The 18,729-nt window shown below is 35.6% G+C and overlaps 1 protein-coding gene across 1 annotated transcript in view; it reads right to left on the bottom strand.

The window, feature by feature from the left end:
• GDAP1L1 (ganglioside induced differentiation associated protein 1 like 1) overlaps positions 1–18,729 on the bottom strand; it is a 51,274-nt gene that overhangs the window by 12,519 nt on the left and 20,026 nt on the right. The window contains exons 2-3 of the mRNA XM_026697537.2: positions 14,789–14,981; positions 8,272–8,445 (exon numbers count right to left, since the gene is read on the bottom strand). Coding sequence (XP_026553322.1) covers positions 8,272–8,445; positions 14,789–14,981 — 367 coding nt within the window. The remainder of the gene's footprint in view (positions 1–8,271; positions 8,446–14,788; positions 14,982–18,729) is intronic.

Genomic DNA, 18,729 nt, shown 5'->3' with positions numbered 1-18,729 from the left:
TACAAGCAGTTCAGTTCTTTTTTTCTATGGAAGATTTTACTGGACAAATGAGGCCATAATTTCCAGTGTAGCCTCATTTTATTTATGATAAAAAAGGTCACAATAAAAGGAAAGGAGGCATATTATTTTTCAAAATGGTAGCTTCACTTTTAAGAAGTGTTTGGGGTTATAGTTTGAGAACATTTGGATATTTCAGGGTCTATGGTTCAAATCTCGAGGATCTGATAGTTTGAAGACCTTACGAGTTAGTCTTCCTCCACTATATGTATATTATTTGTCCTGGAAACAGACTTTATTGTCAATGAAAAAAAATTGTAAAATTAAAAAAGTAATGCATCATGGCTCTTGAGACTGAAACGATTGATTTAAGAAGTTTCTGATACATTTTAATTTAGTTTTGAGAAGTACTATGAGAAAATTCAGTTTGCATGCAAAAATGTGGATACAATTACAAGATAAATCGTGTTATCTTATTCCTCTATACAGGTACTCATTTACATTACTTGACCATTTTGAAAGCATCCAATTCAATTTTTATGATTTTTTTCTGTAACCAAAAGAAGCAACAGACTTAGATGAATCCTGAAGCTTGCAGAATTTTAAATAAATTCTAAGAAATTGAGGTTTCAAAAACAGTTCAGTGAGAAATGAACAAACTGAGAATGCTCAGTAATTTTTGAAGCGGGGAAACAGAAAATTGGAGATGAGGATAGAATAGAGCAGGCTCAAACAGGACTGCAACATTTTGTTGAAGAATCTACTTGTAATATTAAAAGGAGGGATTAAAATATATATAATAGTCTTATATTTGGTTGCTACATTTACAGTAGGTGTCATTGCAACAATGCAATCAGAATATGACCTTTATTCACCTCACATTTAGGATTTCAAATTATATTCCTCTATTCATTTCCTGCCCCAGATGACTGATGGAAAGATTTTTTTGAAAACTTTCCCAAACATTTCCTTTAGCATATATGATTGCAGTTTTACCCACAGCAAATCAATAGTTCAAATAGGGCTTTCCCCTCTTTCAATTTATGTTATGCACACAAACAAATATTTTACTAATTGCAAATTCTACTGTGTAAATATCCATGCCTACAAATGAAGGAAATTTATGCTTAGTCAGGATTCAATAGATAGATTCATACTAATATCACATCCTTTGCAATTTAGAATAACAATTCATTGATTTAATTAAAAGTTCTTTATATCTTTTAAGGGTGAACTTAAATCTATGCAAAAATTAGAAGAACAAGGTATAAAGATGAATTGGTTTTCATATGCACAAATACATTCAAGGTATGATAAAGATTTTAAAACAGAAGGTTTCTATGATAAATTGACTGATTTAGATAAGATTTTAACAGGTACTGATGAAAAGGTGATTAAAAAATTGTATGGATATCCATTAGAAATTAAACTAGAAGAAGAACAAGTTAAAAAAACAATGATTGCTTGGGGGAAGAATTTTGGATATGGGATTGATCTTGAGAAATGGCAAAAATTGTGGTCTCAAAATTATAAAATGACAATGTCAACAGCATATAAAGAAAATTTGTATAAGATGTTTTACAGGTGGCATTTCCCCCCAACAAGAATAGCAAGAATGTTCAAGAATAAATCCGAAAAATGTTGGAAATGTTATCAGACACCTGGCTCATATTGCCATACCTGGTGGACTTGTGCAGATGCCAAAAAATATTGGACTAAAATTCACACATGGTTGGAAAAAATGACAAAAAAGCATATAGACTTGAAATCAGAGATATTTTTACTGGGAATTTTACCTGAAATATATAGTAAAGCATTGAAATACCTGATTGTAAATGTATTAAAAGCGGCTAGGATTGTACTTGCCAAAAACTGGAAAAATGAGAAAGTACCATCACAGGAGGAAATTATTAAGAAAATATTGGAATGTGCTGAAATGAGTAGATTGACATTTGAAATCAGAGAACAAGATGATAAACAATTTTATAAAATTTGGGATCTATTCTATCAATGGTTAGCAATAAAACATTGTAATGAAATATGTAGATTTTTAGAACATAATGAATATATAAAAATGTATTTTTTTAATTATATCTACAAAATGATTGTAGGATAGATCTGAGATGATAATATGAACTGTCACAAAACAAATTAAATAAAATATGGATTATCTTGTAAAACAAGAATGAATAATAGTATAGTCAAATGATTGATTAATAATGATAATAATGTATTTAGGAATATTTGATTGACAATATGAGAATATATACAATGTAATTGTAACTGAAGACTACAAAGTGGAAGCACAAAACAATTTGTAAACCAACCAACACGCTGTACATATATATATATATATATATATATATATATATAAAAGATGGCTTGGTGTTTTTATGTTTTGTTTGTCTATGTTTGTCTTAAAAAACAATAAAACTTTCTATTGTGTGATTCTCACTTAATGCTGACTAAAATAGGCTATTTGCAGAACAATGTCCCAGTAGCTTTGGAGTTAAGTATATGCTCCTCTTCTCTTCAATTTCTATTGATTTGTCAGACTGGATTAGAACCTAGTCTATTTTCTGAGAAACCTCTGGTGTTGTGGCTTTCACAATTGTCCTCAACTGTGTTTTTTTTTTAATGAATAGATATTGACAACAAAATGACTAGGAATAGATTCACACATTCTAAAAACAATTAGCATCAAAAAGAAAGAGAAGAAGGGGAAGTTGCTCAAAATAGCTTTGCTTCCAACCAACAACTACTGAGATGATGCAGTACATCTGATTATCTCAAATCACCAAGTAAAGTTGTGAATTAGACAGTGAGGCTGTTGTATTTGTTTTAAAAAGTAGCCAGTTAGTTCAAATAAGACATTTGCGTTTAACTGAGACATTTAGTTACTGGACTGGAGAACAAGGATAAATATCTAACATAAGGAAAGGTAAAGAAAAAATGAGAGTAATGCACTGGAAATGAACATAAATTACTTAAATTTTAGACAAACAGGTCATGCTCAGACTATCTCTCTCTCTCTTCTTTCTGCCCAACTGGCTTTGGCAGCCTTTTAAACTTCAGTGATCTTTGGAGAAGTGAAGACAATTCTGACTTTACTTAACGACTGGCCAGCATTAATCTTTAATTAAGCAGTTCTCTTTGGTAGATATCATTGCCTGAAAGTAAATGGTGCATGGCAGATCCTGGGGAGCTCTGTACTTGCAGGGGCAACTGTGCTGCTCCCTGAGGCTCACAGGCCTTGGAGAACAGCATGAGGTGGACTATTAAAAAAAAAATTATTAATTTTTTTATGATGTTCACCTTTTTTTGAGTGGTAGCAGTGACATTAGGCCTGAAGTCAAGGCTTGGACTTCTCTTTCAGGTCCTGCCTCAATATTGCCACCAAGTGCTGCCTTTTCAGGGTGGCCCAGATCAGTGTGTGTGTGTTGTGTTGGCTGTGTGTGTGTGTAGGGTTAGGGATAGATAGTTGTTTCTTTTCTTTCTCTTTTGTTTGGAATGGGGGCTGACATGCCAGCAGAAACAAGTTAGACATTTTCTGAATGTTTGACGTGCCAAACCCAAATACCCATCACTGGTTTAGACTGTACTTTCCTTGGCAGCCTGAAGAATGTAAACATTTCAATACACACCCCCTCATCTCATAATCCTGATAGAAAGATGGTTCTAGGTCACCTTCAAAGTATAAGTATCCTAGCACCTTCCTCTTGGGGGCAATATGCTGACTCTGTAAACCGCTTAGAGAGGGCTGTAAAAGCCCTGTCAAGCGATATATAAGTCTAAGTGATATTGCTCTGCTGGAGAGAGATAAATATTTGGTTCTCTTAGAAAAATGTGGTGCAAAGTTAGGTGAGAGTGATATTTATTATTCTCCTCAGCAGCCTTTGATTAAGGTAGAATCTTACAGACTGGAGGAAGTCTAAATAAATGAACCCAAGGAACTTTTGTTTTGGGGAAACTGCTGTTTATTAGGAATAAGCTCACAGTACAGTATAGTCAGAAATTTACTTTAGATTTTTCCTTTTTTGTTTTTGATTCCATGTACAAATTAGTGAATGGTGTTTTACTTTCAGACAATAACAGTTTCAAGTGAGGCTATAAATCAGCTGGAGATCCATGAAAAGATAAATTCTTAAATTCCTGCAGGCCCAGGAGCAAGAAACCAACAATGTGAAGATTTGGAAAAAGGAGAATATATTCCAGACAAAAAAGAAGAAATGTCTTGAAAATTGTTGTTATGCAGCTCCAGCATGGTTTAATTAGGAAATTTGCCACCTGTTCTCTCAAGGACATGAGCCCTTTCATAGCTGCTGGAATATTCTTAGGTTAGGTACCCTGCCATTTTAAAATTATTATTATGAGATGTTTATCACAGCTTTTGACCAACTCAGGGTGGTGTACACACATATTCCTCACATTTTACACAATAACAACTTTGTGAAGTAGACTTGGTTGAGAGAGAGTGATCGCCCAAATTCACTCAGCTGGTTTTCATGCCTAAGGGAGGATTAGAACTCAGTCTCCTGCTTTCTAGCCCAGCCCTATAGGAACTACAACGGACTAGCTCTCCGGTGTGGGAACAGCCCAGTACATTATCTGCCTCTGCCTCCACTCTCTCAGTTCATTGGCTCTGGAAGCTGCTCTGGTATTTGATTGCCTGCTGTCTCCCCAGGATAACAATCAATGAAATATCCCCAATCAATCCCCAGAGAACTTGACCATCAATCTGCCCTGGCTGACAATCTGAAAATAGAACACAAGAAGAAGAAATCAAAGGATCATCTATCTTAGCCTCCTAAATAAGAAATCAAGATGGAAAAAAAATAGAAAATGGGTAAAGATTCAGATTTCTATGGACTATCTGGTGAATTCCAGTAAATTTGTTTGGCATAGGGAATTAGTTTGCTACTGGAAAAATTCCTGGAATTTTGTTTAAATTTCCCAATCTAGCTATTGTTCTGAGATTTCCTAATAATTCCCCATCAAGCTAGTTCAGTTGCGGTTGGCTAGATGCTGCCACCTGCTATAACACATAAGGCTTTAAAATATATATACTGTATTATGTTTTAAGAACAATAACTACCATAAACTAAATTAGAACAGAAAATGTAAAAAAAAAAAAAAAGAACAGAAAAATCTAAATGTACAATATGAAAAATTGCCCGGAAATAAGATGGGTGGCCAATAAATGTATTAATAAAAAAGAAAATAGAAAAAAAGATTTTTAAAAAGATATAAAAACATAAAGAAATGTTTTCTTCTAATATTCCTCACAGCAATTATAAGTACAATTATGTTTCAATCTCTCTCTCTCTAAAGTTGTATCATGTCTCTCCTCTTTCCATGATCTATCCTATCCAATCATTAAAAGAAGGCTTGACAGTAATAATAGCCATTGCTGCTCTCATTTTTATTATCCTGCACAATTTAACCTCTGAATATAGATCAGGGGTGTCAAACTTGGGCCGGATGCATCATGTGCTGACCAAGCCCACCCTTGGTTTAGCAATGGGGGGAAAGTTGCAATATGTCATGTGACTACAATGTGTAATTGCAAGTTTGACACCCCTGATATAGATATTCTATATAACTCTATGCCTATATTCCTGTGAGATCATATGGCACTCTCAAATAATTTAGAAGCACTTCCAATAGAAAAAAACATGAAGTCAAGCAACATATACTATATATATATATATATATATATATATATATATATATATATATATATATATATATATATATATATATATATATATATATATATAGTGAAGAAAGCTATGTAAATGAACATATTTAAAGATGAGGGAAAATCTAGCCTGAATTTACAATTCTATATTAAGTTTGGGAAGATTTTTAAAAAATCTTTGCATTTGCAAATTGAACTGTTTGATTATAAATTATCCTGTGTCATTAAACTGCAACTGCCTTTGGTATTCTTGTCACAATATCACTATCCGCACAGTAGGACTGCCTTTCATGAAATGTCCTTGTGGAAGAGTTATATTAGGCATTGTCAATGTTTCATGAGAGCTTGTACTTGAAGCACAAAGTGTATTGTCAATTTATCCTTATTTCTGTAATCTAATCTAGACACATCAAGGCTGCTCTTGGCCAATAGAAATCTAGAAGGCCTCCCTCAGCTCAGTTCCTATTTGAGCCAAACTGAAATCTTCAGAGCTCTATTGAGTATACTAAAAGAAACTTTTCATGTGTATCTGCAGGGGTTTTCAACATGCCATGGAAATTCCTATCATCGTATTATTTTTTTAAAAAAACCTCTAGTATTATTTGAAATTTTCAAGGACTAATAAATAGTTTAATGGGGACAGAAGGAGAAAACTGCTTTTGTGTTGACATGCATTAAGTGAAATGCTTACAGCAGAGCTACATGTTACTGAGACTTTTCCAAATGTCAAATTGTACTCTTTGAACTTGTACCCCACTTCTCACCAGTCATGGAACTTCAAAAGAAGTAGAGTAAAACCTACTTGATCAAAAGCAAATATATGTAATATGTGATATGAAATTCCTGGGTGCTTGTGGAGAGAAGCAGTGGGGATATGGCCACTAGTGAAGGCTTGAGAAAGATACACTTAAAATAGAGGCCCAAATGTTGCTCATCCCAACTGCAAAGTAAGGCTTGGTTCACAGAAACAAGCAGCTATTGAGGTAGGCAGAGAGGACTTGTGAAGCAAGCTATTCAAATGTCACACAAACACAGTTTTGGCATTGCCAAAACAAACCAAGCCAAAAGTGTTTAAGTGGCACAGCAAAAATTACTCTTTCCACTACTTTCCCTTATAGGACAGACTTGAGAAGGTTTTGTTTGCCTTACTTGATGCTTGCATAATGTGAAATTTGGACTAGGGACAGAAGCAAGGAAAGCATGGGACCAGGCAGGGTTACAGCCAGCAATATTGAGTAACTAGAATGGTCAAGTTAGGTCTTACGAATCATTATATTAGAGCCAATGGAAGGGAACAGCTGGACATAGTACAGCACAGCACATTTGATCTTTACAAACAGACTTGCCCTGCAGTTGAAGTTGTGTCTTTTGTACAATGCTTTATGAAATTGCCTTATGCTAAATGCTATCATTAATTCAAGTAGCACATATTATATCCTTGGATAAAAATAGGCATTTATGTCTCAACAAAAGGAGAAGAAAGGTATCATGAGGGAGAAAGAAACAATGAAAGGAATTTGAAATAAAAGAACAGTAAGCTACCTTAAACAAACAAACAAAATGCAAACTTTGAAGAGAAATACAAAATATTTCACCAGAGAAGATTGTGACTGGGCAATCGGTGTTTGCCCACTGCCAAGCTGAAGTGCTATCCTATCCACACATCCTTGATTTTCCAGATCACAATAGAAATTATATAAAAACCATGTTAGTACATGATAGCAAAAAAATCAGGAGTCTGATAGCACCTTTTCTGGCTCGTTTTATGTGCTGCAGCTCACTTCATCAGCTGCACAAACTAGCTTGATTGATGTAGGATTTAAATTGAGGTTGGAGGTAGGAAGGGAAAGACAGAAAGGTTATATAGATGCAGATTACATGTGAAAGAGACTCCAAATATCTTATCTATTGCAATGTATTAGAACCCATTGTGTTCCTTCAGACAGTTGTTTGATGTGCGTGAGTTCAATTGGAATGATAGCTTTCTTTTTAAGTGGAGATACCACAAATTGAATTTGAGTTCTTTTCTATAGAAAGCAATATACACTGCAATTAATTTTAAGTTTTCCATTAAGAAGAAAGGACACCAGCAAAAACTGTTCTGAACTGAAATTATCTACATTGCAAGCTCCTAAAGATTTTAGGGCAACATATTCAGGCCAATATAATATCAACAGATGTTAAATACTGAGAATTTCCATCCATAGCTTAAAAACATCTGGAAAATACCAAGTTTTGAAAGACTGCTTCATGAGCTGGAGGAACCTCTTTCCCTAAACCCCTGCACTTGAAGCAGAGCTGTCTACACTTGTCTTTGCATGACAAGATTGCTCCTTTTTTTTAGTAGTACTAAAAGTGGCACATCAAGAATTAGCTACATCAGCAAATAATTCTGCTGATTTTGTTCTTTTGGTCTATCATTTTCATTTATTATGCTTAGAGTTCCCTAAACATTTTGTGCTATTGGGAAATGACATATTTTCAATGAAACAGGCATTGCCATCTATTCATATCTATAATCATCTACTCAATAACTGACCATAACTGACCACCCTCCATAACTGACCACTTACTGCGAATCTCAGCTGTAGCATACTTTGGAATCATGGAGTCTGTGGTGAGTTCTGGGTGAAGAATGCATCCATGAGTGTAGGCATCCATGGGCAAGGAATCTAGGATTTCTCTATACTGCATTACTCGTGAATGAAGGAGGCTTCCGTTCTCAGGAACTAGCTGGATGACGTGCTCTGCAAAACAAGAAAGTTAAAGCAGGCTTTAGTTTATGCTTTTATCTGATGTTTCTTTTTCTACAAAGATAACTTTTTGTAAATAACTTACTTATTGTAAATAAGTGTGCCATTGTGAGCCTATTTATAGGGTAATCATGCACCTCGGATTTGAAATATCAAAGAAATGGGCATTTTGGCAACAACATACAGGGTTAAAGACCTAACAAGTACAAGCAACAAGAAATTGGATAACCAATAAAAAAAAATTCCTGAGAGTTAAAACGCTATAAGTGGAATGGCTTGTGTTCAGAAGTTGTGGGTGCGCCATCACTGGAGGTTTTAAAGAAGAAATTGGGCAGCCATTTGTCGGGAATGTCACAGGGCCTCCTGCCTCAGCACAGGGGTTTGGACTAAAGTACTTCCAAGGTGCCTTCCAACTCTGTTATTCTATTAACATCTTTATATGAATGGGCAAGCATAAAAAGCAGTCAACATGCCTGAAATCTCCTTAGTCAGTTAAAAGATCTTGCAGGCAGAGTATCTTAATCAAGATGTATTTCTGGAGGTCTCAGCACTTCATGGGCTTCCCAGAATTTTACCAAAATTAGCACAAAAATGTTATTTAGTAGTAAGTTATAATCCCAGCAACTAAATATGTGCAGTTGAATGACCATTGGTAGCAAAAGGTGCAAGGATATTTCTCTTGTAGCACTACAATACAGTGATTTTTTATCTTTAGCTAAGACCTTTGTTTTCTTTTCAAACTTCCTGCACCAGCTGCCTTTGACATGACGTTGAATAATAGCAGTTCTGTCCTCTACTGCTGTGTCCTGTATTTGTAGGGAAAGATAAATTGGAAAGACTGAATTTAATTTGTAAAGTATCCTAACTATAGGAATTTGCCGAGTGAATGGCAGTGCTCTGGTTCTAACCATATTAAATCAGCTTAGAGAATAGAAATACATTTCAGAATTAACTTGATATCTTAGAGAAATGCATAGATAATAGTAGAATTCAGTTTAACGAATGCATTTTTCCAAGTATAAGATAGGATGTATCTGACAGACTTTGCACCAGTACATCTGAAGAGAATCATTAGAATGTGCTGATATTAATTTGAATTAAAAAAAGGAAGAAGTAATGTGTTTGAGCCTGACTCCTGGCTCATGCATGTGTTATTAAATCTGAATTAGCATTACATGAAGACACATCCATAGTGCATTACTCGGACTATAATTCATATTTTTTTTCAGAATCTATACAGGCAGTCCTCGACTTACAACAGGTCACTTAGTGACCGTTCAAAGTTACAATGGCACTGAAAAAAGTGGCTTATGACCATTTTTCACACTTGCAACCATTGCAGCATCTCCATGGTCACATGATAAAAATTCAGACACTTGAGAACTGACCCACATTTATGACCGTTGCAGTGTCCCAAGGTCATCTGATCCCTTCTTGCGACCTCCTGACAAGCAAAGTTAATGGGAAAACTAGATTCACTTAACAGTTGTGCTACTAATTTAATAACTGCAGTGTGTCAGGATTCCAGCGATCACCCTAATTAAATCATGAGCCCTGAGCCAAACTTCAAAAAATTTAAAAGAATTCATTAGGAGCAACATATTGGCATGACCTGTATGAAGCCGATTCTGGCATATGTAATCATAGTCCCCTGTGACCCTGCTTCCCCCTCCCCCCTGGGTGTGACATAAATCAATATCTCCAATTAAGCACATACATGGGCTAGGTGTCATCCATCACGTTCTCCAATTAGTTCCCGCCCCCAAAAGTTTCAGTAGCTTAGCTACAATCTTTTTTAAGATAAAGTTGGAATGTGCTTCTAAGTTCATTTGCTGTATGCTTCTCCAATCTTCTTCCTCTCCTCTTTCTTATGCCAACTTGGAAACAAGTGTAGGAATGTTTTACAAGTTGACACCATGATTTATTTAACAACTGTGGCAAGAAAGGTCATAAAATGGAGCAAAATTCACTTAACAAATGTTTCACTTAGCAACAAAAAATTTGGGCTCAATTGTGGTCGTAAATCAAGGACTACCTGTACTATTTATGTGAGGTACTGTTTCTGACTTATCCTTTACAGATTTGATTCTATATTTCAGTCCTCATGTTCCCTTGTCCAAATGAATCTTTTCCCTGGCTCTCATCCCAGATCTCCCAAATGCTATTCCTCAATCAGTTCATTGTAGGAAATGTCTCTGGTCTCGTTAAAGCTATGCTATCCTTTTAAAATAATTCACCTAAATTGCCCCATTGTGGTGACAGATGCATATATCTTTTAATTAAAGTTCATTCTGGAAACCAGAGAAGATAATATGGAAGAATGAAAATCATTCTTCTGAATATCTAGTTCTTATTGTATAGAGGTTTTGGCTTTTATTTACTAATATCTGTTAATAGTCAGGAAATAAATATGCAGCATGGTTTAAAAGCTTTGTTTTCTTTTCATTTTTTTGCTGCCAAAATTCCCTGTGTGGTTTGAATTGTTCAGCTGGAGTCTGACTTTTCATCTGGAATAAATATGAAATCAAATTCTTTATTACAGATCAGCCACCCAGACTGAATAAAACTGATTAAATACATTCTGCAAATTAGAGTATAAGACAGAACATATAGAGTAGAATAAACTGTACAAAATAAAAAGATCTACCATCATGCTTGCACCATTTTGCTGTCAGCAATATACGTTTTACAAGCTGAAAAAAACAAACTTTACAATGGTAGGGGTTATCTTGGGGTTCTTATCTGCTATTAAAATTTGCATAAAAATTATTCACTCCATTCTAGAAATGGAATTAGAGGAGACATGAAGGATTGGCTCATGTGACCTGAGAGACATAAGAGGGTGGGGAGGTCTCATTCTTTTAACTATCCGTAAGCATGGGAATAGGGACGCAGTGTGTGTATGTCCCAAAAGAAATTACAGCATAATAGAATATGACAGCCTATGTTTCAATGTTGCCATCATTACGAGGGCAAAGCCTTTCTGCTTATGGAATTTTACAAGTTTTTTCCTCCAGTTCTGCTGATAGTCTAATATTGAACCATGGCAATGTAAATGCTTGTTGAAATTTATTGTTTGAGTTGATCAATGTATATTACTGCTTTAAAATGTACATTAATGTGTTCCAATTGTACCCTAGAGGAGAATTTACTATATTCTGATTGTAATTCCATATCAGAACAGGAATGGACCTTGGAAGTCTTCTAGCTCAGGGATCAAGGATGCTTTGCTTAAGCACCACCATTGCCAGATCCCAAGAGGCAAGATCAGGGGTCTCCAAACTTGGCAACTTTAAGACTAATGGACTTCAAAAGCTCTGTGGAATTCTGGGAGTTGAAGTCCACAAATATTAAAGTTGCCAAGTTTGGGGACCTCTGGGCAAGATGCTATGGGAAACAAACAGTTCCTCAAGTAACCAGGCCCATGCCATATAGGGCTTAATTTTATAGATGACCACCACCACCTTGAATCACACTCAGAAACAAACTGGCAGACAATGCAACTTGCAAAGCAGAGGTGTTACATGAGCATTCAAAGACATACGCATCACTGCCTGCACTACTGCACTGTGGACCAGTTGAAGCTTCTGGGTCATATTCAAGGGCAGCCCATGTAGAATGAATGTTAGTAGTCACTCCATGGTGACCAGGGATTTAGGAAAAAGTGCAACTGGTGCACCAAATGAAGTTTGGCAAAACCTTTCTTGGCCACAACTGCCACTTGCAGGCACTGTGAGTCCAGAGGATTTCAAATTGCACAGCACCTGTAAATGATGAAGTATTACTCATCTAAGGTCATAGTTGGACTACTCCCAAATCTGGGTGGTCCAAATATCCTGAACTACTCAGTCTTCATAAGTTTGAGTCTGGAAGGGTTTCTTCCCAGCAAAACCTACACAGTCTCAAGATTCTGGATCAGAAACATGACAGTCTCACTTGGCCAGTCCAAGTTGAAAGATATAATTTGCCAACATAAGTATACTGATGATCGCGAACCCAAAGCCAATAGATTACTTCACTCAGCAGTTTCAAGTAGATTTTGAAAAGGAGAGAAAATAGAATCCTGTGGCACATGACAAATAAGGGATCTAGAGGATGATCTCTCCCTAACAATGCTGATTGGAACTGGCCCTAGATAAAGAAAGAGAAACAGCATAAAATGGTGTCTTCAATCCCCAACCCACAGAGCTGGCTCAGAAGGATATTATAGTCCAGTGGTGGCTAATCTTTTTGGGCTCCTGTGCCAAAAATTGTGCACGCACTTGCACACTTGCATTTGCGTGCCAGCATCCAGGAGGCAATGCATACCCCCCACGCCCCCTTACCTGCACTGTATCTCACAGTAGATTTTTGGCCAGATTGAGGCCTTTTTTTGGCTGTCCCAAAGGCTTGAGGAAGGCTTCTGCAGGCTGAAAACTAGCCCCATTTCGTCACTTCCAGTATTTTCGGAAAAACAGGAAGTGATGAAACGGGGCTAGTTTTCAGCCTGCAAAGCCTGCAGAAGCCTTCCTCAAGCCTTTGGGACAGCCGAAAAAGGCCTCAAACTGGCCAAAAATCAGCTGTGAGGTGTGCACATGCCCAGTGAGGTAAATTTGCCTGCAGCTCGCATGCTGGCACAAATGACTCTGCGTGCCACTTGTGGTATGCGTGCCATAGGTTCACCATCACAGTTATGGTTAGTAGTACTGAAAATTATCCAGAGATCAAGGAGCATAAGGATGGAATCACAATCACTTTGCCACAGATCATAAACAAGCGCAACTAAAGTGGTCTCAGTACCAAATTCAGTTTCCAAAGCTTGGAAGCTGATTGAAATGGACCAAGATAATCCATTTCCTGCAGGATTCCTATCAGCTGCAGATCAACCACCTGATCAACCACCTTCAAAAATGGGGATAATTACAAACATTAGAACATTGGAAAAGAATTTATGCAGACTCAAATACCACTGAATAATGATTACCAAATCAAAGGAGATTCATTACCAGAAACAAAATGTTTAGGGAGATTCAGAAAAATTGTGAAAATGAAAGACCGCAAAACAATAGTAGAATAATAGAACAACTCAAATATCAACAATTGCATAAAAGAAACAACATAAAAGAAACAACCGCTATGAGCTTCAAAAAATGATAACTTCGAAGTAATAACCAAAGAACCAGGTGTGGGATCCGACAGGGTTAACTACCGGTTTGGTGATTTACAAGGTTCAGTTATTTACGATGTGCTTCTCTGCACGCTGTGCACGGGTGCCTGTAAATCATCATCAGCATGCTGCATGCAGAGAAGCAGTCTTTCAAAAAGCACTTTTTTCTTGCTTTTTAAACTGCAGCTCTGCCTCACACGGCAGCTGAAGTTGAAAAGCAAGAAATAAAGGTCAGGTAAGAGCCCGGGCGGGCAGGTGGGCAAAAACAGCAGCAGATACAGAACTGGTTCGGTGTCTGCTGCTCTTCAGAGCTACTGGTTCTACAGAGGTGGAAAGAACCGGTAGAAACCCACCCCTGCACAGAACCACTGCAGGCCAATACTGAAATAACCTATGAATTGGCTTCCCCTCCTGCCTCCTGAAACAAGAATAAAAAGAGAAAATTATAGCAAATACAGAACTACCACTAGAAAGACAAAGACTGCCAGCATGGAAAGTGCCCAAGAAAGATGTGGCACATATAATGAAGGAACTGAATAAGCTGGTTGCAAGTATTAAAATAATATCTATCTAACAGACCAATCAGCTTGCCTACAGTACATCAGTGGTGGTTACAGAAGAACTAGATATCAAAATTTGAAAAAGCAAAATCATATTCAATCCCAAAGTGGAAGATCAGACTGGATGCCAAAGTAAATTAAGATCAGATGTAAGTAATTTAAAGAACATGAAAAAGCAAAAATTGAAAAATGTAAGGATCAAGACAAGTCTAATTAACAAATGTTGGGTTGGCACCAGAAAAACTGAAGAAGCTTTGGAAATCATAAAGAAACAAATAACAGCAATAGCAGGGAAAATTGAATGCTATGAGGCACAAATCATCCAATTTAAGCAAAATCAACTATTTCAATCTGACCAGAGACAATTCTATATAAATGGCAATAGAAATTGTGAAAATAGAAAATCAAACAAAAAAGGAACAATCCAGTTTTGGAAAGACAACAACTATACAGATGTAGGAAGATTTAAGAGCTTGATAACAAGAACGTTGAGTTTCTAGAACACTTTTCCACATCTAGGATCCTCTATATTTAAGATAGTGATCATATGTCAACAATAGATAGGCTAATTCAAGGTGATGGAAGTTGTATCCATCTCTTTGAGAGTTGACGAAAGTATCTAAAAGTTTACCCCCTGTGAAGTTTTTCTCCATGTAGTCAATTATTTGATTGTAGTCACTGATTATATTATCTCCATGGATGATGACAGGTACTTCTTCCCCAAGATTGAGGCGCATAAACCAAGGTTCTTTGTGCTCAGTCAAGGGCAGGCTCACATCTCGTTCTTCACAAGGTATCCCTTTTTCTGCAATGACCAGACGAACCTTGGGAAAAAAATCAGATGAAAAAGATATGCAATTAGTGTGCAAAATAATGCTTTTAGTATTCACAAATAAATTTCAGAAACAATTGCAAGTGATGTGCAATTGGACTGTTTCTCCACTTCATATGGTCTTTATAATGTTACAATTATACCTGGACATAGCATTTGGCATTCATGAAATGCTTAGCTCATATGAATTTATTCCAGCAGTAAATTAAGTTCTTTAAAATGTTTATAATTATAAGTGAGGATAGCAGATTTCTAGCTTGTGAGATCTATTTTGATTTTGTGGACAAAATGAATAAACATAGTGTACATCATGATAAAAGATTCTGATGGGAAAGAAATTGAATTAAAAGTATTCTGAGCCCAAAACTTCATTTTTGGTCCAATAATTGCAAAGACTTCACAGCCTTTAACATAAAATCCGTTCCTGATTATTCCCATGTTTTTATCTCAGCAGGGGAAAGAACAGAAATATCCTCAGGGAGATCACTACCATCAAAATTATAGGTATTGTACAACCGTGTCATCAAAGCCTCCGCCTTTTACATGGGTGTATGTAGCACAATAAAAAGAGCAGAATTTCACAGGTCACTCCTGCCAATGTTTTTTTTTTTTGTAAATTTTATTTGAGTTTTCACAAAAAAATACAAATAAAACATCTTTTTTTAAAGTAGCGTAATCCCGAATTACATCTCTTCGTACAGACACAAATTCAATTTCATGTTCATTTTTATGTTCTATTCCATATCTTATTACTGTTTTACATTTTCTGCATAGCTTCTCCCCTCTTTTAATTTTCTCAATTTTATTTTAATTATCTCATCTCAATTCAAATCATTATATTTATATTTTTTGGCTGTCCTGTTTCAATTATCTATTACCTTTTCTCATTAAACAAAGTTTCTCCTGTAGTTACTGATTGGAGTATGATGCCTTTATATCTTTTAAGTTTATCCATTTAACTCTTATTTAGGCTTCAATATATACCCTAAAGTTATAACATTCAATATAATACATAACTTCCATTCGGATTCTGCCTGATACATTCTTAAAATACACACTATATTCTTAAAAAAAAGAAAAAATATAAATATATGTAATTAAAACAACACATTCCATTCCAATTCAATTCTATCATTAATGTTAATATTCATTAAAATCTTAACTTCTTTAACATTACTTTTCAATTAAATATCATACTTCTATGGGAACAATTATAAGCTTTCCATAATTAATTCCCCCCTTCCCTTATATTTTATAAAACATTAACTAATTTAAATATTCCCGTCCCTTCCAAATTCAATTTTCTCATTTATTTTATTTCACTTATTTTATTAACAAACATTTCACTAAATTACACTAACTATTTTATCCCTCATTTTAATCATACATTGTTCCCAATTTTCTAAAGTTATTTCTATTATTAATATAACAATACAATCTTATGTACCTTTACAGAATCCCTTTTTCAGTTAAATTTTCACCCATTATCTCTAAATAGGCCCTGTTTCTCTATATTTTATTCCGGTCCTTAGTAACTTCCTTTCCTTTCCTTCTTCCCTCTCTTCTTCTCTCTCCCCTTTTTACCCCCTTGTCTCTCTACCTCTATTTCTCTCTTCTGTATTCCCCTCTTCCAGTATTATACTTATTTTTCGAATTATTTTTCTTTTCTTTGGTTGTTTTTTTAAGTCTTAAATTCTCCATTCTCTTTCCCACCTTTTCTTTTTCTTCCCCACATAGAATTACTTGTTCATTAAAGATGGCTTCTTCTTTGTCCCAGTCTTCTTGTTTTGCAGACATTTCTTGTTGTTTCTCATAGTTCCAAATCTCCATTTCTAAGAATTGAAAAACGAAGCCAAAAGAACCCCTCCCTTCTTGTGCATCTTCTTTGTACTTTTTAAGTTCCATTTTCAATTCATCCAGAAGTAGTGCCATTGTATAAATTTTTAAACAACCATCCGATTAATTTTAATTCAAATGCAATAACCAAGAATTCAAAGATCACCAAGTAATCCAAATACATGCAAGCTGTTTCTTTTTGCTCTTTTTTTTCACTTTCTCCTCCTGGGGTTCTACTGTTTAGTTACAAAGTTTCAGTTAAAATGTATCTTTTAGAAGTCTTGTTGAAGTTTTACTGCAGATTCCTTTTAATTCCAGGCAGTCTCCTCCCTCTTTCCAGATCCTGCCCTTTTATTCTTTTTCTCTGTTTTCCTGCTTATGAAAAAAAATTTAGTGTCCAGAAATCTTTATTATGCCTTTGACATTTTGTTTTATTTTCAGCTTAATTGCCTGTTGATGTCAAAGTGGATTTTTCTGATTTCTTATTTAAGTCTCTTAGTTGTCAGTATAGGGAAAGGGAGAGAAGAAAAAAAACCCCAAACCTTTCCCTTTTCCCTTACCTTCGCTGCTTCAGACTCTTCTTTGGGAATGATGTTATTTTTTTTGTAAGTTTAAATTCCAGGTACCTTAGTTGTTGCTTTTGCAATTTAACCTGGTCAGCCAAAACTTTCACTTCTTATCTTCCTCCTGCACATTCTTTTCCGGTTGAGTTCTTCTTTGAGGTGGCCATTTCTGACCACCACTGTAACTGCCTTCGGGAAAGGGAGTAATGGCCAGCTGAGGAGGAGAGATGCGGCTCTCCTCAACCCTGCTGGCAGTCTCCCCCCTCTTCACCACATCTACGGGGTGGCTTAGCCCCGAAACCAGCCGGCTAGGGGTGCTCCAGCAGCGAGCCCAGACCGAAACCGTGCACAACCATGGATTTCTGTCTGTCGCCGAAGGGACTCTGTCACTCCTGCCAATGTTGATGCTGTTGACCTCTTTCAGAAGATATCTCTGGAGAGAAAAATAATTTTGTTGCCACTGTTTTTAAATGACGGGAACTCAGTATATTTCTTCACTGGGATTCTCACCAGGTTAGGTGATCTTAGATATTCTGTAACAAAGTATCAAACTACTAATAAAAAATGGAATCGCTGAATGTATATACAACCAAAACAGTACCAAAATATAATTTGTTATGATGTAATTTATATTTCATTCTCTTTTTTCCATCTTTTTATATTCCAGGAATATAAAATGCATCATTAGACCAAAAGGTTTTTTTTTAATGGCATCTACTTACAAGGAGAAATTATAGAAATGGACACCAGATAATACACAATTTATTTAATACACATTTGTGTAGTAATATTTTAACCACAAATCTAATTATACATTTAACTAAATTTCCACAAAAGGAACCATTATAGTAGTTGGATTAATAGATGCACAAATAGAAAACAGATGTAGATTAAGAAGTGGGTGGATATAAAATCTGGACTGTAACATATTTTAAAAGTTCTTAATTATGCAAAGATTTAGCTCTCTTTAGAAGTTATAATGCTGAGAAGATGAAAGGGGAAAGAAGAGAGAAAAAGAGGATGACCAACAAACAGCAAGATGCATAGTCATGATCACAGCGGTAATGGAAGTGTTATTGGAAGACAGAAGAGCCATTCTGAAAACTGACAATCCTGGAGAAGGTTTAGTCTGTGTCATTGTTAAGAGTTGACAATGACTTGATACCACATAAGAAATCAGTTATAGTTTTTTCCTATAATTGTATGTGTGTGTGCAGTTTATTTCTATTAAATATTCATACATGTGTAACTTATAATTTAATTTTTCATATGATATGCATAATACCTAGTTTAAATATACTTTTTGATTTGTATTCCAGCAATGCTAGGTCCCACTTGAAG

This window comes from Pseudonaja textilis, chromosome 3 (assembly GCF_049901715.1).
Source record: "Pseudonaja textilis isolate UNSWEBS1 chromosome 3, rPseTex1.2, whole genome shotgun sequence".
In the NCBI taxonomy this organism is placed as follows: Eukaryota; Metazoa; Chordata; class Lepidosauria; order Squamata; family Elapidae; genus Pseudonaja; species Pseudonaja textilis.
This window is presented reverse-complemented; position numbering and strand designations above follow the sequence as displayed.